The 26,574-nt window shown below is 35.5% G+C and overlaps 4 protein-coding genes and 1 long non-coding RNA gene across 7 annotated transcripts; 3 read left to right on the top strand and 2 right to left on the bottom strand.

Moving 5' to 3' along the window:
- The first annotated feature begins 398 nt into the window (after nt 1-398).
- Nucleotides 399-4,861, top strand: LOC7485013 (formin-like protein 3). The gene is made up of 6 exons (XM_002309811.4): nt 399-999; nt 1,343-2,075; nt 2,176-2,653; nt 2,743-2,939; nt 3,235-3,470; nt 3,681-4,861. Exons 1-6 carry the CDS (start codon nt 859-861, stop codon nt 4,536-4,538), a joined length of 2,643 nt encoding a protein of 880 aa, XP_002309847.4. The 5' UTR covers nt 399-858; the 3' UTR covers nt 4,539-4,861.
- A 1,233-nt stretch (nt 4,862-6,094) lies between these two features.
- LOC7485015 (GLABROUS1 enhancer-binding protein-like 1) lies at nt 6,095-7,990 on the top strand. The gene has a single exon (XM_002309813.4). The coding sequence runs from the start codon at nt 6,151-6,153 to the stop codon at nt 7,663-7,665; it is 1,515 nt and encodes a 504-aa protein (XP_002309849.3). The 5' UTR covers nt 6,095-6,150; the 3' UTR covers nt 7,666-7,990.
- Nucleotides 7,991-9,240: 1,250 nt separating this feature from the next.
- Nucleotides 9,241-12,681, bottom strand: LOC127905549 (uncharacterized). Of its 2 annotated transcripts, XR_008059693.1 has the most exons (3): nt 12,646-12,681; nt 9,687-9,978; nt 9,241-9,569 (listed from the first exon to the last, which is right to left on the bottom strand). It is a non-coding gene; the product is annotated as an uncharacterized LOC127905549 (long non-coding RNA). The 2 variants fall into 2 exon arrangements; XR_008059692.1 differs by lacking the exon at nt 12,646-12,681 and having other exon boundaries at nt 9,687-10,159.
- A 123-nt stretch (nt 12,682-12,804) lies between these two features.
- Nucleotides 12,805-19,041, top strand: LOC7485016 (probable terpene synthase 9). 2 transcript variants are annotated; one of them, XM_024605300.2, is made up of 7 exons: nt 12,805-14,196; nt 14,276-14,522; nt 15,917-16,298; nt 16,823-16,927; nt 17,053-17,191; nt 17,300-17,554; nt 18,249-19,041. In XM_024605300.2, exons 1-7 carry the CDS (start codon nt 13,771-13,773, stop codon nt 18,546-18,548), a joined length of 1,854 nt encoding a protein of 617 aa, XP_024461068.2. In that variant the 5' UTR covers nt 12,805-13,770; the 3' UTR covers nt 18,549-19,041. The 2 variants fall into 2 exon arrangements, with proteins under 2 accessions (XP_024461068.2, XP_002309850.4); XM_002309814.4 differs by having other exon boundaries at nt 12,813-14,196; nt 16,709-16,927.
- Nucleotides 19,042-19,878: 837 nt separating this feature from the next.
- On the bottom strand, nt 19,879-21,107 carry LOC18100870 (protein VASCULATURE COMPLEXITY AND CONNECTIVITY). The gene is made up of 3 exons (XM_006380260.3): nt 20,738-21,107; nt 20,380-20,585; nt 19,879-20,181 (listed from the first exon to the last, which is right to left on the bottom strand). Exons 1-3 carry the CDS (start codon nt 20,834-20,836, stop codon nt 19,980-19,982), a joined length of 507 nt encoding a protein of 168 aa, XP_006380322.1. The 5' UTR covers nt 20,837-21,107; the 3' UTR covers nt 19,879-19,979.
- Between the last annotated feature and the right edge of the window lie 5,467 nt (nt 21,108-26,574).

Here is a 26,574-nt window from a genome sequence, read left to right as displayed (position 1 = left end):
TTTGATTACTCGTTGTGCCTGCTAATTTCACAAATGAGGCAAATCCTCTGCTTCAAAGAGGGGATCTCAAAATGCAAATCCTTTCCTCCTTGAATCGTGGAATTATCAAATCAAATGAGCTTAGAATATGAGATTCAGAATCAAATTAAAAACTAAAACTAAAATCTCTGCAATAAAAGGGATGAAATTATAGAATTTTGCCAATAAAGAATAATCCCAAATCTTATTCTTAAAAAACATAGTGGTCTCCTTAAAACTAAATAATAAATTATGGATAATCGTCAATCTACTAAAAAAAAAAACCCCAAAAAAAGGTGTCCCACATTGTTCTCCTCACGTCCCTTTACGCGTCAACTCTTCCTTCCCTTCCCCGAAAAACATGAAACATTCGAATGAACTAAATCCTTAAGAAAATAATCAACAAAAACCTATTCTATAATCTTTCATGTTTTTTTTTTCCCTTTCTTTTCACAATTTCTTAGGATCCAAAACCATTAATTCCATCTTCCACATCCATTTTTGTTACCTTCATGTTATTGTGGCACTTCAGTTGCTTTTAACACAACATTTGCCTACCTTCGACATCGAGTTTTGACACAAACGTTGCTGCTGCTTCTGTTCTAATCTGATTTGAGAAATTAAGATTGATAAACACCATATAGTTACAGGGATATTTTCGAAGTTGATGCAGAAAAGATTTTTTGGGAGATAAAAAAGATATAGCAATCTGCTTTCCGCTGGGTGGCATATATGCTATATATAGAAGAACAAAATCTCATGTTTTCTGCCTTTGGGTTGCATTAGTATCCGATGTAATGAAAAGGGTAATATGTGAATGGAGTGTTGATTTGAGAGGAAATGGAATTGAGAAGACTGAGAGCAGGTTATGCAATTGTTTATGTCATTCTTCTTTGTACATTGGCAATGGGGAGTATAGAGGGCAAAAGGAGAGCAGATATGCTTTTTGGCAATTGTGATCCTGAGCTAAAGGAAAAAATGGTATGTTGGCCTTTTTTTTGTTTCTTTTTTGTGTCTGAAAAATGCTTGTTTTTTTTCCTTTTCTGAGTCGTTCAATGATTAATGATGGTAGACGGAAAATTATATGGCTTCAAAATTCAGACTCTTCCGTAGCATGTTGATTTTAGGTGGTATGGCTTGCAAATTTATGTTTTGGTTCCATGGTTCAGAAGCAGATTGTTGCAAATGTGCTTGTGGTAGCAGGAGAAAAAGTGTGATTAGGAAGAGGTGAAACTGTGGATTGAACATAGAATATTTGGTTTTATTGTTTTGACATAGGATTGAGTTCTTCTCTCTGGTTTTTGATGAAATATTATATTTTCAGGAAGAACAAGCATGGATTCATTGCTGGAAGGAATTGGTAGATAGGAATGGCTCTTTCGAAGATTTCGATTTAGATATGCTGCAGGAAGCTAATTTTGAGTTGAAATCAAGATTGCTCACAAAAGAAAACATTGATAAATCCTTAAGTGTTCTATCACCGAAAATGAAACAAGAACTTCTGGATTATTGTCTAAGAGAGAAAAATCTTCACTTTTCTTACCATGACGATAGTTCTAGACATTCTTTCATCAAGTGTGTTAAGTTTCTTTTAGATTTGTGTAATAGTCACAGAGGATATCTAGCTAGCAACACTCATCAACATACAAAACCAAGCCTTACTCCATCAGCGCCTGCAGCAGCATCCCCAGGTTATGGTTCAGCACCATTCAATCTAGCAGCTGTCAGCTCTTCATCTCCAAGGAGATTGACCCTTTCGTTCTTTGAAAAGAAATTGTATCGCCTACAAGATATGAGTGACTCACCTCCTCCTCCATCACCAGGAAAACATTCTCCACCCAGTTCACGATTTCATAAACAAGTTCCTCCACCACCAGTGCATAAGGGCGTTGATCAGAATCTTATTGTTGCTGTTGCTGCAACTGCAGCAGGAACATTTTGTTTTGTTGCGACGCTCTTCATTTGCTGGTGCTGTTGTAGGGGTAGTAGCAACAAAATTGGTCCTGGAGGTGGAAAAAGAGATGAGAGGCCTCTTCTGCACTTCAATCTGTCTAATAGTAATGCATTTTCAGGACCCCGTCTAGTCATTGATTCATTGTAATAGTTATTTTCTGAAGAATGTACTAATTATGAGTTAACTTTATCTTCTCTTTTCAGCTACTTCTCAAAGTTCTTTTAGCTTAGGAAATTCCAGTTCCAAAGATCACAGTTCTAATAGTGGAAACACTACGTTCCAAAGCGATTTGTCAACGAAATATGGAAATCATGATTCCTCTCTGGCAGACGCACCATCAGTAGAAGCTCATGCAGGAGAAGCACTTCCTCCTCTAAAACCTCCTCCTGGAAGAACTCCTGCTCCTCCACCTCCTAGACCGCCGCCACCACCACCACCTCCGGTTGCTGCTCCTCGTCCCCCGGTGCCTCCAAAAGTTGGTCGCGCTCCACCAGTTCCTCCTTCTAAAGGCAAGTTGAAGCCTTCCCCCCTTGGACCACATCGTGAGAATCCCAGCGAGGGAGATGATCTTGATAGTGAAGAAGCTCCAAAAGCCAAGTTAAAGCCATTCTTTTGGGATAAGGTTGTGGCCAACCCTGATCACTCAATGGTTTGGGATGAGATCAGTTCCGGTTCATTCCAGTAAGCTACAAATCTCACTTGAACTCAATTTTAGCTCTGCAAGCTATTTTCTTTCGTTGAATCATCCATTAAACATTCCGACCTTACAGGTTCAGTGAGGAGATGATAGAGTCATTATTTGGTTATCATTCTGTGGATAACAATAAAAATGATCGCAAGAGAGATCCATCTGAACCTTCAATCCAGTATATTCAGATCATCAACCCAAGGAAAGCACAAAATCTATCCATTCTGCTACGAGCACTGAATGTGACTACCGAAGAAGTCCTTAATGCTTTGCAAGAAGGTGATCTCCATTTCCTTATGGTCTCTAACAATGAGTTTCATCAGACAATTTCTTCTTTATGCTTACTATTTTTCTCACTTGTAAAGGAGTTATATATATAACTTTGAAAACCACCCAGCATGGGTATTTCATTAAGCAAAATATGATTAGATTTATTTGGCTAATTCAAATAAAAAATGTAAAGATAATAAATTAAGATAACAGGAAAATAAATGAGGGTTTAAATGATCAGCTGTTAATACACTTGTGTTTCATTACAAGGAACCTTAAGCTTAATTGTTTACCAATTGATCAGGTAATGAGCTACCAGTGGAGCTCCTTCAGACATTGCTGAAGATGGCACCGACATCAGAAGAGGAGTTGAAGCTTAGGTTATATGCTGGTGACATCTCTCAGCTAGGTCCTGCAGAGCGTTTCCTCAAAGTCTTGGTAGAAATACCGTTTGCTTTCAGACGAATAGAGGCATTAATATTCATGAGTGCTCTACGGGAAGAAGTTTCAGGCCTTAAAGAGTCCTTTGCAACTCTTGAGGTGAGACGTCAGATGTACAGATTTTCATAATGCACATAACATGTTTCATAGAGTTCTGATAGATTATCCATCTGTTTGTAAAGACATGCATGGTCGGTTGAGACAAGGTTCACTTGTTCTTCTGTTGTCCTAATTAATCCGAGAGTATAGTATTTTTTTTTCTGGGATCCTGTGTAAGTCTAATTAAGATTATTCCTATACAAATTACAGGTGGCTTGCAACAAACTCAGAAACAGCAGGCTATTTCTGAAACTCCTAGAGGCAGTTCTTAAAACTGGTAACCGAATGAATGATGGTACATACCGCGGTGGAGCACAGGCATTCAAACTTGACACGCTCTTGAAACTTTCTGATGTCAAGGGAATAGATGGAAAAACTACACTCTTGCACTTTGTCGTTCAGGAGATCATTCGTTCTGAAGGCATTCGTGCTGTCCGCACAGCAAGACCCAGCCTGAGCTTCTCCAGTGTGAAGTCAGATGAATATATTGACAATGCTAACCCAGCATCAGCAGAGCACTACCGAAACCTTGGTCTTCTAGTGGTATCAGGTTTAAGCACTGAACTTGAAGATGTAAGAAAGGCAGCGATCATAGACGCTAATATTCTAACATCTACAGTGTCGAAACTTAACCAATCATTAACAAAAACTAAGGCTTTCCTAGACTCTGACTTGAAGAGTTTGGGAGAAGACGGTGAGTTCTATCATGCATTGGCTAGCTTTTTGGAGCGTGCAGAGTCTGAAATGTCAAGCATGTCAGAAGAAGAAAAGAGGATAACGGCTCTGGTGAAGAGCACAGCAGACTATTTTCATGGGAATGCAGGAATGGATGAAGGTTTGCGTTTGTTTACAATTGTACGAGATTTCTTGATAATGATAGATAAGACATGTAGAGAGGTAAGAGATGACAGATCAAAGAGGCCAATTACGACAGCCAAAAAAGAGGTTCGGGAAGTGACAGCAACAAACAGTCAGAAACATGAAAATGCAATTCAGAAACTGTTTCCAGCAATTGTCGGAAGGCGAACTGATGATTCCAGTTCAGATGATGAGAGCACATCTCCTTAGCCTTTTAAGCTTCTATTGTCTCTAGACTTATTCAGGTGGCTTGGAATCTTCGAAGGCACGACAGACTGGATTATGCATAGTTCGCAGAAATCTTCCCTACCTCTGTCTAGTCTGCAGCAGCACACGACCTTGATTTTCCTCTTCAAATGTTTTCTGAAAGACTGTTATAACCTGAAGAAAGTTTTTGATCATATAGATAGAAAGAGGATTGATTCCGAATTTGTCTCGGAAGGCACAGCATTTCTTTTGTACAGCTGATGCAGTATTACTGTAGTTAAGGACTTGTTTCTGTGAATTCTATGCATTCAATCCATAGTTTTTCATGATTGTGTCTCCCACCAGGCTGAAATTCTTGATTAATTGGGAATTTTTCTCTTATAGCACACAGAATTATGCCACTGAACAGACCTGGAGACAATCTTCCAATGGGGTAAGATTCTTCACCACATTATCCACTTCTTCCACTGAAATTCAAAGAAACTGAAAAAGTTGCAGAATCTCCGAAGCCTATCTTCTTATGCAATCGACAGACATGAAGTTCACTTTTTTACGCAGAACTTAGAGAAGGTTATTTGGCATACCGTGAGAAACAGAACAGACAAAGGCAATAGCATACCAAAAGTCCATTACAGGTTATTTGGCAATAAATAGCGTTAAAATGCTTTTAATCAGTCAAGGAAATCGAACTAGGCGTGGAGTAGAATTGCTTTAAACCAGGCAAGAAATAAATGTAGTTGACTTCGGCTTTCGGATGTCCACAATAATTCGGCCGGTCCATCTTTTGGAAGCCCATCCTTCACTTTCACAGCATAATTACAGGCCAGTGTTTAAAAATCGAGTAGAAATTAAAAGTATTTTTTTATTTTATTTTTAAAATTTATTTTTGATAATAACCTATTAAAATAATTAAAAATCATAAAAAAATTAATCTGAAGATTTTTTTTTAAAAAATATATTAATCTACGTTACAAGTTGATCCAAAAAATTTAGTACTCTTTAATTTAAACACAAAAACAAACACATTTTTATATTCTGATCAATCTAATAGTTGATCTAAAAATTTAATTTTATGCTTAAAGTTTAACCCAAGTTTGATTTTAAGTTAAATCATATAATATATTAATCTATTTTAAAGTTTAATAAATTAAATTATCTGTTAAAACTAAATCTAAAACCAACAACATTAAAATAAAAACCCACTTAATTTTAATAAAAAAGGTTTTTTTAAAAAAAAATTATTCACTGAGTCTGAGAACCATGTTTCACTATATTTTCAATGAAAATTTTGAGATTAAATCTTTATTTTGTATTTTTTTTCAAATGAAAAGTGATCATTTAATTTAATTATCATTCAATCATTTAAATATGAAAAACATTTTTAAGTTGAACAACACATATTATTCTCGAACATTTAATTCTATAATCATTTAAATAAAATACAATTTAATTTTTTGTAACAAAAAGAACAAAAATAAGAGAAATAATTTTAAGAAATGATAACCTAAATCCCCCAAAAACCCTAAAAACCAACCCTACTCATAGTCTATATATATTAGACACAACCTCTCTCCCATGGCAGTCACTGTCAATATTACTTAAAATAAAAACCCTCATGGCTCGAAGACGCCCCTTTGAAGTCGCCCCGCCTGCCGTTTCGTCTTCCGAGGAAGAAGAAGAAACCGATGGCGAAGAAGAAACTCCAAAAGGCACCGTCCAAGCCCAGCAAAACGGCACTGGTGAGAAACAAAACGATAACGAAAATGGCAGTGAAGACGACGACGACGACGACGACGATGATGATGAAGAGGAGAAAGAGAAACCCAATCTGCCGCCCTCCAAACCTTCGAAACCCGACTCGGAGTCCGACTCAGAAACTGACTCGGAAGATACCGAGTCAACTCAGCCACCGTCACCTTCTCTTTCTGGCTTTACAATCAAGCCCATTTCGCCAAAGCGCAAACCCGGCCCAAAACTCGAGCAGCCCAAGAAGGAGAATGATGGAGAGGACAAGAAAGCTAAGAGGGGAGCTGGAGCGGGGGGTGGGGGGCCTCAACGTTTATGGAGTGATGAAGATGAGATTGTGATGTTAAATGGCATGGTTGAGTACCAGATTGAGAAAGGGAAAAACCCTTTTGCGGATAATGGTGATTTCCATGGATTTGTGAAGAAATCGCTCCATGTTGATGCTACTAATAATCAGTTTTTGGATAAAATCAGGAGGTTGAAGAAGAAGTATTTTACTGATGTGGAGAAGAATGAGAAAGAGATAGATGAGATTTTTAGTAAACCACATGATTTGGAGTGTGTGGAGCTTGCAAAGAAAATATGGGGTGCTGGTGGTATTGAGATGGGAAAAAAGGGCAACTTTAATAAAAAGAGTGGAAAAAATGTTAGTGGTGGTGGAGGTGGTGGAGGAGGAGAAGGAGAAGGAGAAGGAGGAGGTGGTGTTCGAGGAGGAGGGATTACTTTGGCCTTGGCGAAAAAGGGGAACGAGGAAGCGAATGGGGAGAAAGGGAAGCTGAGTGTGAAGAAGGGGAAGAGGGGTTCGAACGAGGAAGTGAAAGTAGAAGGAAAGGAAGGGGATTTGAAGAAGAAAAGGCAGGGTTTGGGTGGGGAGGCTGACGAGGGAGAGGCGGGGAATGTGAAGAAGGGGAAGAGGGGTTTGAGTGAGGAAGTTAATGGAGAAGGGAAGGGAAAGGGTGTAAAAAGGGAGAAGCGGGCCGCTGATGAGGAGATGAGTGGAGAAGGAGAAGAGGTGAATGTGATTGTGAAGAAGCAAAGGAGGTTGGTGAATGATGAAATTAATGGAGGAGGGATGGAGTTGAGTGTGAAGAAGCGAAATGCAGTGGCAAATGAGGAACTGGATAGAGAAGAGGCGGGGAGTGAGGATTTTTGGGATAAGTATCCGTATTTACGCTTAGCATTGGACGGTGAAATTTTGCCCGAGTATTTGAAGGAGAGAACAATGTTGGTGCTGGGGATGGTTGGAGAGGAAAAGTTGGTGGAGTTGGAAAGAGAATGGAGGAGTTTGATGAAAGCAAAGTTGGAGTTTATGGTGATGCAAAAGGACTTGATTGCAAAACAAATCAAGTTGAGTTTGGATGCTATGAACTCTCAGGACACTTAGGGTGATTTTTGTAAAGAAAGGAGAACAAATTTTGGGTGGTACCAAGTTTTGGTTGGGGATTTTGAAAAGTTTTTTGTTTTTTGTTTCTTTGGGCTATATGTGACGGGTTAGCTGGAGATACAGATTGGTCCTTGGCAGGCATCATGTTTTTCTGGTTCAGTTGCACGGAACTATGGTTTTTAAAATCGAATCAGGTTTTGCTCTATTTTCTGGTGGATATCAATATATCTATTGTCTTTCAGCTTGTATTGATTTAAATCTAATCAGTTTTTGCTCTATTTTTGGTTGATATCAATATAGCTATTGTCTTTCAGCTTGTGTTGAATTCCTTGCAATCTATTATTTTTCTGAGAACGTTTTCAGTCATCAATCTCGTAAAAAAAAGAAGGAAAGGAACTGGTATGCCTTTGGCAAAAGATGAAACTTTTAGGCAAGAACCATGATATTCTAGACCCCAGATAACAGTTCAACTGAATTGTAATCCCACCTGCATTTTAACCCTGATTTATGGCTGCTCTGTACATGTATCTTTGAAACTGTGTTTGGGAAGAAAGAAACAGGTGAGACTGCAATTCTTTGTGACTCTGTGAGAGTGATAGTTTTTGCTTTCTCCCGGTGCTTTTGAGTTTCAGAGAATCCAGCGGGGAGGGTGCTGCTGAATAAGTGGATATTTTTTAAAGTTTTTTATTTTGAAATATTTTAAAATAATATATTTTTTATAGGTTGACTTAAAAAAATATTAAATTAATTTTTTAATTTTTGTTTTTTTTATGATTTTGATGTAATAATATTAAAAATTAAAAAAAATATTTTTAAATAAAAAACATGCTGTATACAAAACCAAACATGCAATTAGAACAATAAGCATGGGCTTGCGCGGGTCTCGATCCATCTCCCTTTCATTTTATTTTTTTTAAACTTACCCAGCGGCAACATGTATGCATTATTATAGCTAGAACTATGCTATGTCATTAGTAATTTTATCTGAACAGGTTCAGGGGAAGTAAATTTGGGCCTTAGGCCTAGTCTGTTTATGCTGCAGGATTTTCCATGGGGCTAAGGCTTGAGGAATTCATATTTGTAGTCACAATATAGAGGCATGAGCACCAATGAAGATAACGAGGGTGAGGGTGAGGGTGTTTGGAGAGGAAAAGTTAGTGGAGTTGAAAAAGAGTGGAAAAAGCTGAGATCATCCATGAAAAAAAAAAGAAATTGATCTCAATTCACAACTGAATAGGTTGGTTTCGGATGTTTACCAAGTCCTGGGATTCTTGGGGCTGTTCTTGGAGAACAAATTTTGGGACTTCGAAAATGTGTTTTGGTTTGTTTCTTTAACAGCCATGGTTTTCCTTGCTCAGTTTCTGGGATGGAACTCGTACAGAAAGATTTCCCATTGGTGAAGGTTAAGCAGAGTACAGTCTCATGGCTTTCAGCGACAAAATAGACATTTGCCAAGGATCACACACAGAGAATTCAGCTATGCCTATGTCCACAAGCAAAAAGAAGAATATTTACTACAGAACTTCCAAACCTAAATCTCAAGTATACCCACAGAAAAACAGATCCAGGCACATATTTATAGAGAATATATGTCTTATGAGGTTTTCATTGCTAGACCAAACCAATCCTCAATTCATGAGGATTTGATTATACATCCTTAGTTAGGATTAAAGTTCATGTCACATCACAACAATATCAATTGCTAAGACTGATCTCTCTGCTTAGCATTTGAGAACTCGTATTTCTATCCCTCTGCTTCCAGCAAAATAGACCCAAGCCAATCTGTTAAGAGAGTTGTAGAAGTTTGGTCGCAATCATGGATTTTCACTTGAGCTCCCAAAATAGTCTGTTTCCCGGTGTCCATGCTAATAATTTTATTCTCAGGATTTTCACGTTCAAGCATCCTATGTACATGTAGCAAACATATGCATCTTTGATAAGCTCTGAATGACAAAATGTAGTTCTTTGACTTGAACAAGAGATTTTTCTCCATTTACAAATTCATGAATAACGCAGTCTACCTCGATTATACTACTTCCAGCTTCCTTCTTCAATTCTCTGTCCTCCATCAGTCTATGTGCTTTCAGTGCATCCTCCCACATTCCTGCATCTGCATATGTGTTTGACAAAAGAACATGGACCCCTGAGTCATCAGCCTCCACCCTCCAGTTCCACAAATCTCTCTACAGCGGTTTCAGCAAGAGACACATTTTGATGGATTTGACATGCCAGAAGAAGTGATCCCCAGAGTGTTGAACTGGCTTTGATGGGCATAGCATCTAAAGTTCCTAAAGCTTTATCTAGCTGCCCTGCCTGGCTAACTTTTGAAGTCAAAATTTGAGTATGTGATAAATTCACATTTCAACCTTTCAACATGATATGTGTGAATTCACACATTCTCCTGAGCATTTTTGAGGTCGTGTTATTACACTACATGTCCTTTAATATAACGAAACTTGCTTGTTGATAAAATTGTTGTTTTATTTTTGTATACTGAGCCCGTTATCTTGGTGAACTGCTACTGAGCATTATCTTTATTGGCTAATTTAACGTGTTTTGTTCTCTCAGTCGAACTTCTTGTCATCGTTAATTAAAATTAAATTAGTTTTCTTAAAAAAGAAAGGGGAGAGATTTTTCTGAATCCCTAGAGAACTATTCATTGAAATATATCTTATATTTCTTTTTAATTACATCCCAATGATTCAAAGTTTCTAAAATTAAAATTTAATTAAAGGACCGGCTATCCTTTCCATATCCCAATGGACTAGCAGTCCACCTGTACAACATTCTCAATTAATTTCTCAGAAGATTCATATATTTAGAACATTTTTTTTTAATTAGAAACACTTGATTAACCCGATTATAATCAGCTAATTTCGATTAAGCAAACAAGTTAGCAACGTTTGCATTCTGTGAACAACGTAGCTAGCTCTTCCTATACTCTATGTTTGTTCAAATCCTGTGTCTGTTCAACTAAATTCGCAGACAGATATAGAGTGTTATTCCTTGGTCTTTGGTGCTCTAGAAAGATGGTAACGTGTAAGACAAGAACTTGCAATGGCTCTTTTAAGAATCTATGGTTTCTCACCTACCCTGCATTTGGTTTCTTATCTGGTGGCAACTTGCAAGTTGTAACCATTCATCTCAGTGGAGAAACTGTGCGCGTCGAAGTTATGATTTGGTTTATAACACTCTCTTACAATTTATTTGATATCTATAAGCATCTTCATAGTATCCATGCATATCTCGTCATAATTATTAAATCTCGTCCTCCGTCAGCTAATCTGGTCATCTTCATAGTATCCAGAAATTAACTGCACAATTATCGATCTTCAAAGATCCTGCTCATCTCTTGAAGATTTGTCCACAAACGACACAAGATGATGTGGGACATGAAAGAGACACCGTACTCCCTCATCAGCCGATGTCTTTACCACTTGCCAATTAATCCCATGTGACTAATCTTTCATGTATATTTTCAAACCTTTAGATGACTCATCAGCTAGACTTTAGATATATTTTAACCCCTCCTTTAACATCGTGCTTGTCTCTTGTATCTATATCTAAGGAGTCTGTTTCCCTCCAAGAATTATTGGTCTATCACATATCAACTTCACTACTCCTTACATGTTAACCTGACGTCCCAAAATTGATTCGTTTTAACATCATTGATATATGCTACATATCCACTGCTTGGTGCTAAGGTAAAACCACCACCTAGGATGCTTAATTTGTTGGTGCCAGCAATCACTAAATAATTAAGCAGACATGTTTTTATTTATCAATGCGATCAAATTTGTATATCGTAGTACATCGTACGTCCACCACTTATGCAATTAAATCTCACACCACTCAAACCATCTAAGTGGTGATCTAGTGGTAAGAGCTTGAGACTAAGAGGTTTGTTCTCTTTGTGGTCTCAGGTTCGAGCCCTGTAGTTGCTCATATGATGGCCACTGGAGGCTTACATGGTCGTTAACTTCAGGGCCCTTGGGATTAGTCGAGGTACGCGCAAGCTGGCCCGGACACTCACGTTAAACTAAAAAAAAATAAAAAATAAAAAATATCACACCACTCAAGATTTCTCTCGTCTTTTCTATCTCACAAAACACACTCGCATTAATTGCAGTGTTTTAAAGTATATATTATGGCTTAGGTATCATATATTACTTGGGTTATTGGCATGTGATATGCATTGTATTATATTAATATTTTTTAATATAAAAATACTTAGGTAATGCTAATATTTTTTTAGCATTTTTTTTATATAAATTATACAAGAATTGATTCAACATGCTCGATCAACTTCACATGTCCAATTCTCTTTTATTTTTTTTTTGTTAATTTCTAGAAGCATGGTCAACATATGACACCTTTACAAATTCTGCTACCTTCTAGTGAATCACATGCCATAAACAATAAGAATAGCATTTAAGGGATTACTTTGGTGGTAAAAAACATGTGTTCCTTGTCCTGATTTAGCTAGTGTATGAAAAATGAATTCTTTAAATTGTTAAGAACACAATGTAGTTTTGATTGACGTATAATTAATCTAAGAATATAATTTAACATTAAATAAAAAAATAAAAAATAATGATATGATGTATTGCACTCAACATTGCGAAGACCTTTAAAATTTCATAGGAAAAAAACAGATATCTGACATCTTGTTCGTAGAGGAGAAAAATATTTGGTTTAAGGAGTTACTATTTAGTATTATGGTCATTAGGAACCCTAACTGATCAACAAAGATTTTATGGTACATGACTATTTATGCAAAAGAGAAGATACTATTATTCCTTAAATATTCTATCTAAGATAAACTCATTGTTGGTTTTATTTTAAATTGCTAAGATTTGTTTTATTTTATTTTTAATGGTTCGTTTATAATATTCTTAATTCTAGTTAACTATTAATACTTTTAACTTTATCGTTGGTAATTATTGTGAAATTACAAGCGGGTGAAGAAGAAAGACTTACCTAGTGTAGCTATTGCTGAGGGCGATGGTTGGGGGGCGAGGCGATGGAGACTGGTTAAACAACGCTTCTTTATTTCCTTCTATTTCTGTTTCTGTTTTTTTTCCTTTTAGGTCGTTCTTCTCGGGCTCTTTATATGTTTTTGCTCTGTGTTTTTCATCTCCCTGACTCTCTCTGTGTTTTTGTTCTTTGTCTCTTTTTTTTTCTGTGTTTTGGTTGGTTCATTAACCTGTTGTTTGGGGGATAACAAATATTCCTTTACTAGAGTTCTCAAAGAAAGCCCACAAGTCTCTCTGTTTTTTTTTTTTTTTCATGTTCTCCTGAGTTCTTTATTTTTTTCTTTGATTTTATAGGCCAAGCCCGTAGTCTTCTCCAAGAAATTAGTCCCTTAGCTCTTAGGATGACGATCTCGTGGATGAAGATGACCGTGGGTCATGCTTGACCTGTGTTTGGATGGGATGAGGACTCCCTTAATTAGCTCTTATTCCTGCAATTATTGGATTATTGGGGCCGAATTGTCTTCTGGTAAGAGGGGAGTTGGGGGCATTGAAACAGGTCTCTTTTAGTGTGAATTTGGTGAGGAATTAGGGTTTGGCCGAAGCCATTTTTATGACATCTCGAGTGAATTTCCTTTGCTTTCCTAGAGAAGTGAATGAATAGTGGATCGAACGTCGTTGTTTTAGGCTGAGATGTCATTCTTCAATTCAGCCACTGGATTTCTGACATCTTGCAATCAAGTCTTTATCTTTGAAAATTTCTCCCTTTTTTTTTTTAATTTCACCCTTGGATCAAATACCATAGAACCCCTGGATTTTTGTGTAATTTACAAAATAGTTCTTGGTTTTAGTTTTAATCAATTCAGTCCTTAATTGACTCCTCAACTTTTGATTAACCCCCTATAGTATCGCAGTATATTCACTTTGATCCTTGGACTTTAATTTCTTGTAATTTTAACCTAAATTGACCATGACTTTTGATATTTCTTCAATTAAGCCTCTGATTTCATTAATTAAACTAACTTAAAGTTTTATTAAGTCTATAAACTTATCAATTCTCTTAATTTTTGGTTAAATTAACTTCCAACTTTATAATTTTCTTCTTATTAATTATTCCCTAAACCTTTAATTTATGTTGTCTATTATTTTTGAAAACTCAAAATTATATTATAACAATTATCTTCTCTTTAAACTCAAGCTTTTGACCCAATTTTCTATTTATAAATACTGCATGATTTATATCGTGTTTCTCATACCAAGTCGTTTCTCCAATTTTCTTGATCTCGAGATCATATCGGCTTCTCCAATGGAATTTTCAGTGTTTGCCCTTTCTCCCTCGAGTCTAGTACTCCCCTCACATTTTCCTAAAACGACCATACTTTCACGGAGCCATATTTCAGCGAGAAACAAGCTATTCCAATCATCAAGACTACCCTCTCTCAAGAATGCTTCCATATTTAAGATATTGAGCATGAGTGATGAGGAACGAAGATCAGCTAATTATCATCCTAGCGTCTGGGAACTCCAACTCATTGAGTCCTTAAGCACTCCCTATTCAGTGAGTAATATTAACTGTTAATAAGTACTTATTTCGCTTTCACATTTCCCCACTAACTTCTGGCTTGTGGGGTTTTCAGTATGAGCTTCACGCCAATCGATTGGAGGAGCTGAAGCAAGAAGCTAAAAGAGCACTCGTGTCCACCAATGAGCCTCGTGCCAAATTAAAGCTGATTGATTCAATTCAACGGCTGGGAGTTGCTTATCATTTCGAAAGAGAGATTGAAGAAGCTATAAAGCTTACTGAACTAGACGTTAATGGGGATCTTCATACAACTTCATTGCACTTTCGGCTTCTAAGGCAGCATGCCTTTTCAGTAAGCACAGGTGATATTATTCTCACAAGTCTAGATGCAATTAATTTTATTTATTCTAATTACTAGTTGTTGTGCCCCGCTTATTCGAACTTAAAATAGCAATTTCAATATTATCAAAACCTCGATATCCAAAGTTTACAAAGATTATTTAATGTTTACAAAGTTTCAGGTTTATAATGTAGAATGTTTTACTCATTTTTTTTTTATAATGATCGAGTCATTTGTTATCGAAAAACATGTTCTTTCATCAACTAATTATATAAAAACATATTATATTATAATTTTATATAAATGAAATTAACATGTATAGCTATAACATCGTATAAAAAAAGTCTCCAAGAGTCGTGACGTGATGTTAAAGGGTTTGAGATCTACACAGTAGGTCTCGAGTTCGAGTCAAGACGTGCATTTCTTGTAAGAGTCTAGAACAGTTGGGGTTTTACTCGTTCACCTGAGCTCATAAAATATGCTTTTTTAAGATGGAATTTTCTTGAATTCAAAAAAAAAAATCATACCAAAAAAGACAGCCACTGCTTATAAAGCCTTGGACCGATCCTAATGAACTAATTATATAAAAATATATTATAATTTTGTGTAGATGGAATTAACATATATGGTTAAAATATCACATCAAAAAAAGAGTGAGCGTTCCAACTCCTTATAAAGCTTCGCAATTCTTATCATGCAAGGCATCTCTTAAGACGAGCCGAATGCTTATAAAACCTTTGACAAGCCTCCTGTACCTTTTGAGATTAGTTGGGTTTTTTGGGCTTGGGCCTCGAACCCTTTTCTAGACTTGGCCCATTTGTCTCTTCTAGACTTATTTATCCCCTCTTAAATTCAACATATATTTTTTAGATAATAATTTTCTTAAATTCCCAGCAACAAGTGTAACTGAGGTAACATTATGGGGGGTTTGGGTTTTTAAAATGATATACGGCTTCTGGATCATTTGCTTTTGTATGAGTCTTATCCTTAGCCCTCCTCACTAAATCCACCAATACTTCCCTGGATGGGCTCTTCCCCTTTGAATTTCCTCAGACTTCTTATAGTAAATTGGATGATAATTGCAAGTACATTATGCCTCCTTAATAATGTTTCCTGAATACAAAGATCAAATAAATAAATAAAAGGGTTGATTACGTATTTTGTTTTTTAAACGTCTTTTTTTCTCGAAATGTGTCTAATTAGGCCTCAAGCGTTTAAAAGGAAATAATATGAAGCAATGGTAAGAATACTATATTTGTTCTAATAATTTATTTCTTATTTATGGAAAAATATTAGTGCTTTTCTTTTTTTCTCAAGTACATGGAATTGATAAGTATTTGTGGTATTTTGGATCTGAAGTTAAGGGATTTTTTTCCTCTTTTTTTTTTTATTCTGTGGGATGGTGAAAATTTACAGATGTGCTTGGAAAATTCAGAAGTAATAGAGATGGGAAATTCAAGGACAGCATAAGGACGGACGTTGCAGGACTTTTGAGTTTGTATGAAGCTTCATACCTTGGAGTGCCTGGAGAAGATCATGTTTTAGAAGAAGCCAAAAATTTCAGTAGTAAACATCTCAAGTCATTGTTAGAGACAATAAAGGATGAATTTCTAGCTAAGCAAGTGAAACAATCATTAGAAGTTCCTCGGCATTGGAAGATGCCAAGGATTGAGGCTCGGGATTTCATTGATATTTATTCAAGTGATAATACGAGGAACTTAGATTTGCTTGAGCTAGCTAAGTTGGACTATAACCTTGTGCAATCACAACACCAAAGGGAGCTCAAAGAACTGGCAAGGTAAAATATTTATGTTCATGGTCTATTTATAATATAAATTATATTTTAGGTTTTTACCTAAAAATTTAAATTTTTTAGTCGAGATTATTCTTTGATATAATGTTAGAGTTTTGATGATCAAATGGTTATGAATTTAAATTTCATTATTTTTTTTTATTCTAATTAAATTAATTAAAAACACAAAATAATATGGATCCGTGTGAATTTTAAAATCAAAAGACTTTCATTTGAGAATGTGTATTAGAATATATTATAAATTATATCTTTGATTTTTATTCAAAACTTAAAATTTTAAATTAAGATAATTTTGTGAAATAAGAATTATTAATTTAATTTGATGTAATTTGATAGATTTTTCTGATGTGCACTTCAACAAACAACCATGAAAAATCTTGGAACATTATAAATAGGTGGTGGGGTGCCCTAGGCTTCAAGGAGAAGCTGAGTTTTTCGCGAGATCGATTGATGGAAAATTATTTATGGGCAATGGGAATGGTGTTTGAACCTCAATTCTCGAAATGCAGGATAGGCCTCACCAAATTTGTATGCATTTTAACAACAATTGATGACATATACGATGTATATGGATTACCGGAGGAGCTTGAGCTCTTTACCAAACTAGTAAATCGGTACGTCTAGCCATATATAAATGGCTGTGCAATCCACTATGAGCTTCTCATACTTCTCTTTTTGTCAAATATTTTTCCCAACTCATCACAATATTTTTCTATTTTGTTCTCTCTATATGAATCAGATGGGATTCCATGGCCATTGACGACCTTCCTGATTACATGAAGATATGCTATTTGGCCTTGTTTAACTTTGTTAATGAAATGGCATACGATGTAATGAGAGATCATGGCTTGTTTGTTTTACCCTACCTTGTGGAAGAGGTGAAGTGCTGCTAGCTTCCATATAACAAAGATCATATATATACTCTCATGTGGAATGCCCTAAATTCTATTAACCGAACTAACACAACTTTTGCATAATTCTTTCAGTGGGCAAATCTCTGCGGATCATATTTGGTCGAAGCTCGGTGGTTTAGCAACAAGTATTCACCAACTTTGAGTGAGTACTTGGAAAATGCAAGGACATCGATTGGCAGTCCTGCAGCCCTTGCCCACGCTTGTATGTTGCTGGGGAGCCCCGTAGCACAAAGTTCACTGATGGATTGCTTCAAGCATGGCAATGATCAATTAATCTATTGGTCATCCTTGATTACTCGACTTAGTGATGATTTGGGCACATATACGGTATGTACAATAGCTTATTAATTTGCTAGGGTTTTTGGTATATTTGCAGTTTTTGTTTTTGGTTAAGCACATAAACAAAGGAAAAAAAAAAATATTCTGTTTAATTTGAAAAAGTAAAATTAGAAAAGCCAATACTATGCTTTTGAAATCCCACTTTATTTAACTGATTTTTCACTTTTATTTTTTTGAAAATAGGAAAAATTACAATAATCAACTAGTCATCTAAAAGTTTGAAAACTTGACACAAACCTCATTTTTTACCCAAAGTATTCTTCATTATTATTTATAGAAAAATAGTTAAATTAAAAAAAATCTAAAAATTAATAACCGAGATTAAATTGATCAAAACTAAATAGGGAAATTAATATTCTTCGTATACTAAAAAAAATAATCAATTATAATTTTTACATTATTTCTCTAGTTTTTTTTTAGTTTTTAATTTAAGAATTCCTCTTAAAATAGTAAATAAGAGTATTAATTTTGGGTACAAATAGAGATCTCAATAATGTTTTCTAGAAAATTCAAGATATTAAACATGGAGGGAGTTTTATAAAATCTTTATATTTTTTAATGGTCTCTGTAATTTCACAATACCTTAAGAAGGTTATTAAAGGATGCTTATTAAAATATTTTGTTCTTGATCACAAACACTAATATTTTTATCTCCCTCTGTTTCCTTTTGTCCTGCTTTTAGGCAGAGAGTGAGAGAGGTGATGTGACAAAATCAATTCAGTGCTACATGATTGAAAAGGGTGCATCTGAAAAAGAATCAAAAGAGCACATTAAAGGCTTGATTAACCAAGCATGGAAGGAACTAAACAAGGAGAATTCCAAATGTTCTCTTCCTAAACCTCTTGTAAACATGTCCTTGAACATGGCTCGAACTGCTCAATGCATCTTCCAATTTGGAGATGGCATTGGTACTTCTACTGGGGTCACTAGAGATCGTTTAACGTCATTGATTGTCGAACCTATCCCGGTCAAAGAACCTTAGTTACAATCTATGGCATCGTCTTTGTTGATGACCACCTTTTTTTAATGTATGATCTTGGAAGAACAATAAATTTTTAAGAATAAATTGAGCTCTCTCCATATTTTAATGATAAAAAATCGTATGTTAAGATGCCGGATTATCACAAAATGTTCTTTCGGATCAAAGATGTGAAAAGTGTGGAGCTGAGGTAGAATTGGCGTTTCAAGATTCAAGGGATTGAGGGATTGCTAGGGAGGTATGGAAAGGGGCTGGAATGGAGAAGTTCCTTGCGAAAGATTCTGTCCATGATATCAAAGATTGGCTCTGGTGTTCCATTTTGCATCATGAAGATAGTAGGGTTGAGTCGACGGCGCCTATGAATGCTTGGTCCCTGTGGTATGCCCGCCATGCCCTTCACTTCCAGCAGATATGTATTGATAGTGTAGGGATAGTTCAGATTGCTCATACAACCTTACAAAGGTATCGAGAAGCTAATGCTAGTTCTGTGTCTTCATGTCTGGGGATTGTTTGGTTATTGAAATTCTAAAAAAAAGAAAGAAATTGAAAAGGCCTACCAAATACAAGATCCATTTTGAGAAGAGAAGCAGAAAGGCTAAAGATCAGCCCAAATACAGATACAAACATGAAGAGGTTGAATATCCTGGCCCAGTTACCTTTACGTCCCTTCACCACATACACACACATATTTTATAACATCAGCTCAGCCTTTGTTTAAATTCTAAAACTAAAAACATCAGCTCAACTGTTAAGGCTGGTTTTGCTTTTAAGAGAAGAGAAATTTTAGGGTTAGTAAAATTAGTCGGGATATATATAAATTGATTTATAAATTGATTTAGATATTTATATTAATTTTAAAAAATACTAATAAACAACAAATATATAAATCTTAATTTTATTATATTTTAAGAAAGAATCACTATAGTACTCTAAATTTCGATTTATAGATTCGGATTTGCTTGCCTTTTTGAGCTTCATCTTTTGTTCATGGAATTTAAAAGGAAAAGGACGATTATTTAAAGAGTAATGTTTTTGGAAAAAAAGGATTCCAAAGGAGAAAGAGTCTTTCAAGTCTTAGGTATATAGTACCTTTTTTTTTTAAAAAAAAAAAGTCATGAAGATAAAGGCAATGATATTTTGCACCTTCTTTTCTTGATTAATATATTGTTGTTCTTGTGATGGAAATTCTATAAAATGATGAATTATATGTCATAATAATTATTTATTAATCTTATTTTTATGTGAACAAGAACAATACACCGTATTTTTCAAGTGGCAAAACTTTTTTCAATAATTATAATAAAAGGATTAGCAAGATAATAAGTTCAGCTCATGACACAATTGCTCTGAAGGATAATATTGCTTGTCACATCGAGGTTAGAATTTTACAGCTTACACATTAACAAAATCCTTGTGCCATGAAAAAGAAAAGACCTAAGCATGACCTCCATGCTTTTCTTCACTAAAAGCAGCAGTGGCAGAGACGTAATACGCAACACAAAACAGTCCATGGGCAAAGCACAAAATGCCTCCATAAGAAAAGAAATGATGGTGTGTGAAACCACAAGAGGATCTTGACTTGTTGTTCGACAAAGTGCCAATCGCTAGCATGGATAACCCAGCAGCCAATATGATCCTGCCCAGACAATTAGGTGTATGCAGAAACATCATTAATCAATAAGTAATACATTATACTACTAACTATAGTTTTTTGTTTTTGGTTATAGTTAATCTCTGAGAAACTGATCGGTTCAAGCTACGGAATAAAAAAATAATTTGCTTGTTAACTCAGTTGAGTTGGGAATCAAGAAAATGTCTATACAACTTCACTTACCACGAAAAAAGGAAGCATGCCACAGACAGTTGTCTATGAGGGGAAGCTCTTTGAAGCTCTTCTTGAGAACAAATGCACATGCACCCACCTAGGAAGTTAGCAATAACATGAGCTAGAACTAGAATCCCCGCTGCAGCTAACCCTAGCTTGAAGGCATCCTCGCTTGGTTCTCTGCACTCAAATATCCAAAGTCTTAGGTGCTTAACCTGTATTAACACACACCCACATGCACACATTATTGACTACAACAAGATATATTCATATTTTTGAAGTATAAGATCAAGATAACTAATATATCAAAGAAAAAGTTTTTCTTAAAAGAAAAAAAAGATTGGAAAGGAAGGAGGGGTTAACATGCCTTGTTTTGTGCGATTTCTGCTTGGATGCCAAGAATACCAGCTGCTACATCCATAGCAACAACCAACATACAAACAAGTATACCTCCTATTTTAACCATTTTTTCATAAAAGGAGCACTTGATCAAGCTGGGTGTCAAGGAAGAAGGAAAACAGAGCACTCTCTCCACTAGCTTCTTGGTGCTAAGATTTAGAAGATGAGAAAGAGGATATGAACAAAGTCTAAAAGAGAATATTTAAAGAGTGGTAAAGTGAGGAGAAAATATGACTAGCCGGGATAAGTTAGCGAAAGCTTCTTTTGTCCAAACAGTGGAAACTTTATTCCTTTGATAGGGGAGCAAGGAAAGAAGAGTATGAACAAGCTCATAGAGGAGCGTGCCTTGGCATCTAGCAATGAACCATGTAATGGCCCAGCAATATTTGTGATTTTTGACTTTAATAAGTATTTCTCTATTGGTATAGGCAAGCAGGCCACAACTGCGAACCTTTTGCTACCTATTTATTTTATCCAAAATGATAGATAATTGCCCCCATTATCTCCATACTTAAGGATTTAAATGAGTGGGATTAAAGTAGTTTCAAAGTAAGCTTGCATATGCTTGAGACTTAGATTCGAGGACAAATGAGTAAGCTTCCAAAATTATGATTTTGTGCTCCAATTTAAAGAGAATGTATTACAAAGAATTATTTTTTTTCTTAATATAAGAAAAATTGCTAAGTTAGAATCTAGAAAAAAAAAACAAATTAGTATTTGCATGGCATTTAATTTTTTGCCCTTTTTTTTCCTTTTAATATTAGGTTAGAAATCCCACTCTCCGTGGTTTATTGACATTGCAGGAGTGGAGTGAAACTGCTCTGTAGAGAGAGAGGGAGAGGGGGAGAGAGAGAGAGAGAGAGAGAGAGAGAGAGAGAGAGACTTGACATTTGCTACATGGTATCATCCTCATTCTTCACTATTTGAAGGGGATGCCATTTGCTAGTGTAAAAGAGAGGGAGGAAGCAAAATTCCGGGAATAAATGGGTACATATTTCAAGCTGCGACAGCTGTAGGGGACCCCCAAGTATCAGAGAAATAATGCATGAAAAGACTACAAGGAAAAGCTCAAAACGGTGCATCTGTAGTCTGTATCCCATTGTCAAACCTTGTGTCTGTGATTATCTGAGACTTTTGTGTCTAGCTAGCAAACAAAAGGGACCCCATTTTCATACCTCAATCCCTTAAACAAGTACTATACAGGAACCTTTTGGCTCAAGAAATTACATGATTCAAAATCAATGGCGCCATGATATGCATTCTACTAAACAAATCAAGTGGGACGGACCTAAGTTCATGATGGGCTGGACTGAAAGCAATATAAAAAACCTGAAAGCTATAATGGCCTGAATCGGCCTTTCCTTTTATTTGAACCAAGTAGGAAGGAAGGCCACATCAGAATTTGGCACCTCATGAGAAGATGCAAGCTTATTGCTCATTTGCAGGCCACTAGCCCATCCTTTACAATCGGTATCTCATATCTGGCATATATATATTTGATTAGTCTTGCTGATCATTGCTGAAAAGAATGAAATCAATCAATATACAACAGAAATTAATACTGGAGCAAACTTTCCCTGAAAACTTAAAAAAAAAAAAAACTATAGTTATCAACGCAAATTGGGATCTAACCTGGTAACCGACTTGTGATTTTGAGTTATCTGGTCAATTCAATTTTTTTTTTTATCAAAATAATAATATTTTTTTCTAGTTTTTTTTATTTATTTTGACAAGATTTGGTTGGATTATAAATCAACCTCCTAGATCTCCCAGAATTTAACTATATTAAAGTCAATAGTAATTCAACTTGAAATCCGACAGAAATGAATTGTAAGTTTGCTAGGTAAACACATTAACGGTACAAGGTTTAATAACTAAACAAAAATTATCAAATTAATTATATGAGCCATAAAAATAGTAAAGCAGCCTTGATTGATAAGTGATAACAACCATGAACATTACCCATCTCCATTTTATGATAGCAAGCACATAGTCTATACACATTCACTTTTTCTTAAGCTAAAAGAGACCTAGCTAGCACTAAAACACTCACATACTGGCATTACAAGACATCATCATCAAAAACATCTCCTGGTTTAGACTTTGATACAAGACGAACAAATTAAGGCAGCAAACACAACAACATGGTTCACTGTCAACATCTAAAGCACACATTAAACTGTTCTGTTTCTTTATCAGTCAAACTCATGTCAGATGTAGCAAAACAATATATAAGAAATCAAACAAAACCCAACAAATAGAAAATATCTGATACCTAAAAAAGCCTGTGTGTGTATTAATTACAGTAAGGCCAAGTCATTAATTAAGCTGCATTTTGCTGTTTTTTTTTTAAAAAAAAAATAATTTCTAATACTATATTTGCTAGTTCTTACTAGCCCGCATATAATCTTTTTTTAAAATGTATGCCCGTACGTTTATGATTCTGTTTTGGTGCAAAAAGATCGAGGTCATATTTTTTCATGGCCGGCCTAGTAATACGACAATTGATTTCTCTCGTGCAGCTAACCCCTGAAGGCTGAAACTAAGGTTAAATTATAATAAACCATTTAAGATATTAATTATAAAATTATAAAATCATTCAAAAGTTTGAAGATTTGTCAAAACTCCCTATTATATCTAGAATGCCTTTGATTTCAAAAAAAGAAAAAAAATTAAATTAAGAAAATTTTTAAAAACAGAGAAAGAATATTAAAAAGGAAATTAAAAAAAATTAAATAGTGAAATTACTATTTTTCATGTACGTACTAAAAATATCATGTCCCATTTTTTATATTATTTCTCTAACTTTTTTAAATTCTCAAGGTAACTGTCATGTTAAATAATAATTAAGAGTATTTTAGATTAAAAAAATAGTTAGGGTTTGGGATCCTAAATCCTACAGGTGAGTTGCTGGTCTAGTTAAGCAAAGTGAGAACAATGGACATTAAGTAGGGGGAAGGAAAAATTAAAATGAAAAATAGATACCGTCGAACATTAGCTGAAATAATTAAAAGCCACCTACCTAAAACATGATCTATTACGTTTCCAAATAATGCACGCTGTCCGAGGGGATCGGAGGCCTGAAATAGAACATCCAAAGCTCCCTGGCTCAATCATTTCGTGATCAAAATATTAGAAAGGGCACAAAGAGGATGGTCATTTGAATCAGTAGTACTAGAATGTGCCCTATTCTCAGAAAAGGAGGTTTCCGAACTGTAGCGAAAGACAGAATAATCAAGTGAAAGCAGACTACATATATAGCTAATTTGGAAAATTAACTGATCACCATGCAAGGAGAAGGCAACCATGAATTCTAACCTCTTTCACTATCCAATTCTGCTACTTTATCTGCCTCTCTACAAACATGACTAACAGTGCAAGTAGCAAAAAAAAAAAAAAAAAAACAGAGAATGAATGAAGATACAAAAATAATTAAAACATAAATCTTATTAATCAAAACCCAACATCAACAAGCAAGTTTCCTGATATATATATATATATATATATATATATATATATATATATATATATATATATATATGATAACCATATGAGTACATGCAAAACACCTAGATGTAGGCGCACAGGAGAACAAAAAGACTTAAAAGCATCAAAGAACTATGAAATAGTAAACAGGGAGCTTGTAAACCAGTAGACATAGAGCTTAGAGACACATGAACAAATTAAAGGAAGCTGGATGCACTCCCAATATTCCATGTAAATGACATGTAGTATAAGAGCACAAGACCTCAAAAGGACAAAGCATTATACGGAGCCATATATATGGAATAATAGTAAGAACACAGCACACCGCTTTCGTGCCAAGAAAAACTCAAAGGCTGATTATCGAGGAAGATAACTTCATCCCACGCTTATAAACCTAAGCCATCATATTGAACAAAGGCATGTCAGGACCCAGAATTGTTTTTTTTTTTTTGAAAACGAAGGGGCCAAGCAACAAAGCAAGCATTAGGTACTGTAACAACATGAGTAAATATTTCAGATTTTTATTTGAAATTCAACAGCTGAAACTTACATGTAAATGAACTGAAAGCGCTATATAGCAAGTTCCGTATTCGGCTCAACTCTAATGTTATAGCTGACTCCATTTTCTGCATCTGCTACCATTGTTAAGATGATAGAATCATTGACTGTAAGGCCCTTCTCACGGACGTACTTCAACCAGCCTCCTCCGAAGACGGGTTTGTTGTAACGACCATGAGTTCTTGTATAAAGCTTAAATTCCCACACTCTTCCAGTGGGATCTCTTGCAGCAAGACTGATAGCGTTTTCTCCTTGCACCATTTGAAAAGGCCAGAGATTACCGGTTGGATAAGACAGACGAGACTCTATGTCTGTGGTGGTCAGTTTTTTATTCACAAGCTCAATCTCCATGGTAGGCTAAATGTGTCAGGAAGCTGGGAGGAGAATATTGGATGCGAAGATCTCCCTCCTCTCTGCCTGGTCATATAGAGGGCTTTGGCGCTGGCGCTGCCCATTTGCCCCTAGAGGGCTTTGGCGCTGCGCGCTGCCCATTTGCCCCAAGCCTCTGCCTGGTCATATAGAGGGCTTTGGCGCTGCCCATTTGCCCCAAGCGCTCGTTTGCCCCAAGAGTCCCAAGAAGGCCGGTCAGGGTAGAGATTATTCCCTGTCTCATCTTACTGTTGACGATCCCGGGTCCCACCTTTCAATCGAGAATTTTGGAAGCATTAATTTGATGGCGACCTGGCATGATCACAATCAATTTGTTGCATTACAAGACTAGCCAACCAAAAAAAAAAAAAAACTGGTCGTGAAAAAGGAACGGTATCGTTGTTATAGCCTATACGTTGGTTGGTGCGTGAATGTCACTCAATTGGTTTGGGGTTGGTTACTTGATAATAATACATGTAAAGCATGTTCGTGGAAAGTATTTTGAAAAGGTACTGTAAGTATAATACGCTTGGGATTTTCCGAAGGCAGTACTGCAGAAAAGCACAACATTTGTCAGATAAGCTATATAAAATTAATAAATAAATATAATATGAAAGAAAAAATAAAACAGAAAAGTACAATAATTTATCAATCAAAAGTTCGGACTTTATATGAAGTGCCCAAAAGTGCTTTTGGTTTTATCCATACTTTTGGGTTGAATTAAGGAAGTGCACATCCGTGGCCCCCAGCTTGTGTGCCAAAACTCCAAATCATCAAAAATAATTGGAGTGCGGAACAGTTGATCGAGTGAAGCCAGTGGTTAATGGTTAATACGTACAAAGAACTTATATTGCATGATATGACTCAGTCAGAATTCCAAGATAACCGATCAACTTGTTTTCTTGGTTACAGAATTTCAAAGTTCTTTGAAAGTACGTATATCTACCGACCCATTAACCACTGGCTTCACTCGATCAACTATTTCGCACTCCAGTTATTTTTGTCTTCGTATAACCTTAAAAATTATTCTATAGATTAACGTTAATCTTATTGAAAGATATTGAAGGACACAACAACTATAGACACATATATCAATATTTCCCAAAGTAACCCAAATTAGATATATAGTTATCTTTGTCAATCTGAAGTTTATGGCATGTCGGTCCATCAGTTCAAAGTTTATTAAAACGTATGTATTAAAATTTCTTATTACTACTTCCATGTTATAAAACTCAATCAATAAATAATATCATATAAGATAAATCTTAAGATTTATTGAAGAGATTCAATAATTAATTGACTTAATCTATAATAGATATAATTGATTTGTTTTCGCTTACTCTCAACATGCATCTTCTATTATAAATATAATAGTTTTTTTTTTTTTTTTGT

This window comes from Populus trichocarpa, chromosome 7, assembly GCF_000002775.5.
Source record: "Populus trichocarpa isolate Nisqually-1 chromosome 7, P.trichocarpa_v4.1, whole genome shotgun sequence".
NCBI classification, from domain to species: domain Eukaryota; kingdom Viridiplantae; phylum Streptophyta; class Magnoliopsida; order Malpighiales; family Salicaceae; genus Populus; species Populus trichocarpa.
Note: the sequence above shows the minus strand (reverse complement) of the source record. Positions and strands in the feature narration are given on the sequence as shown.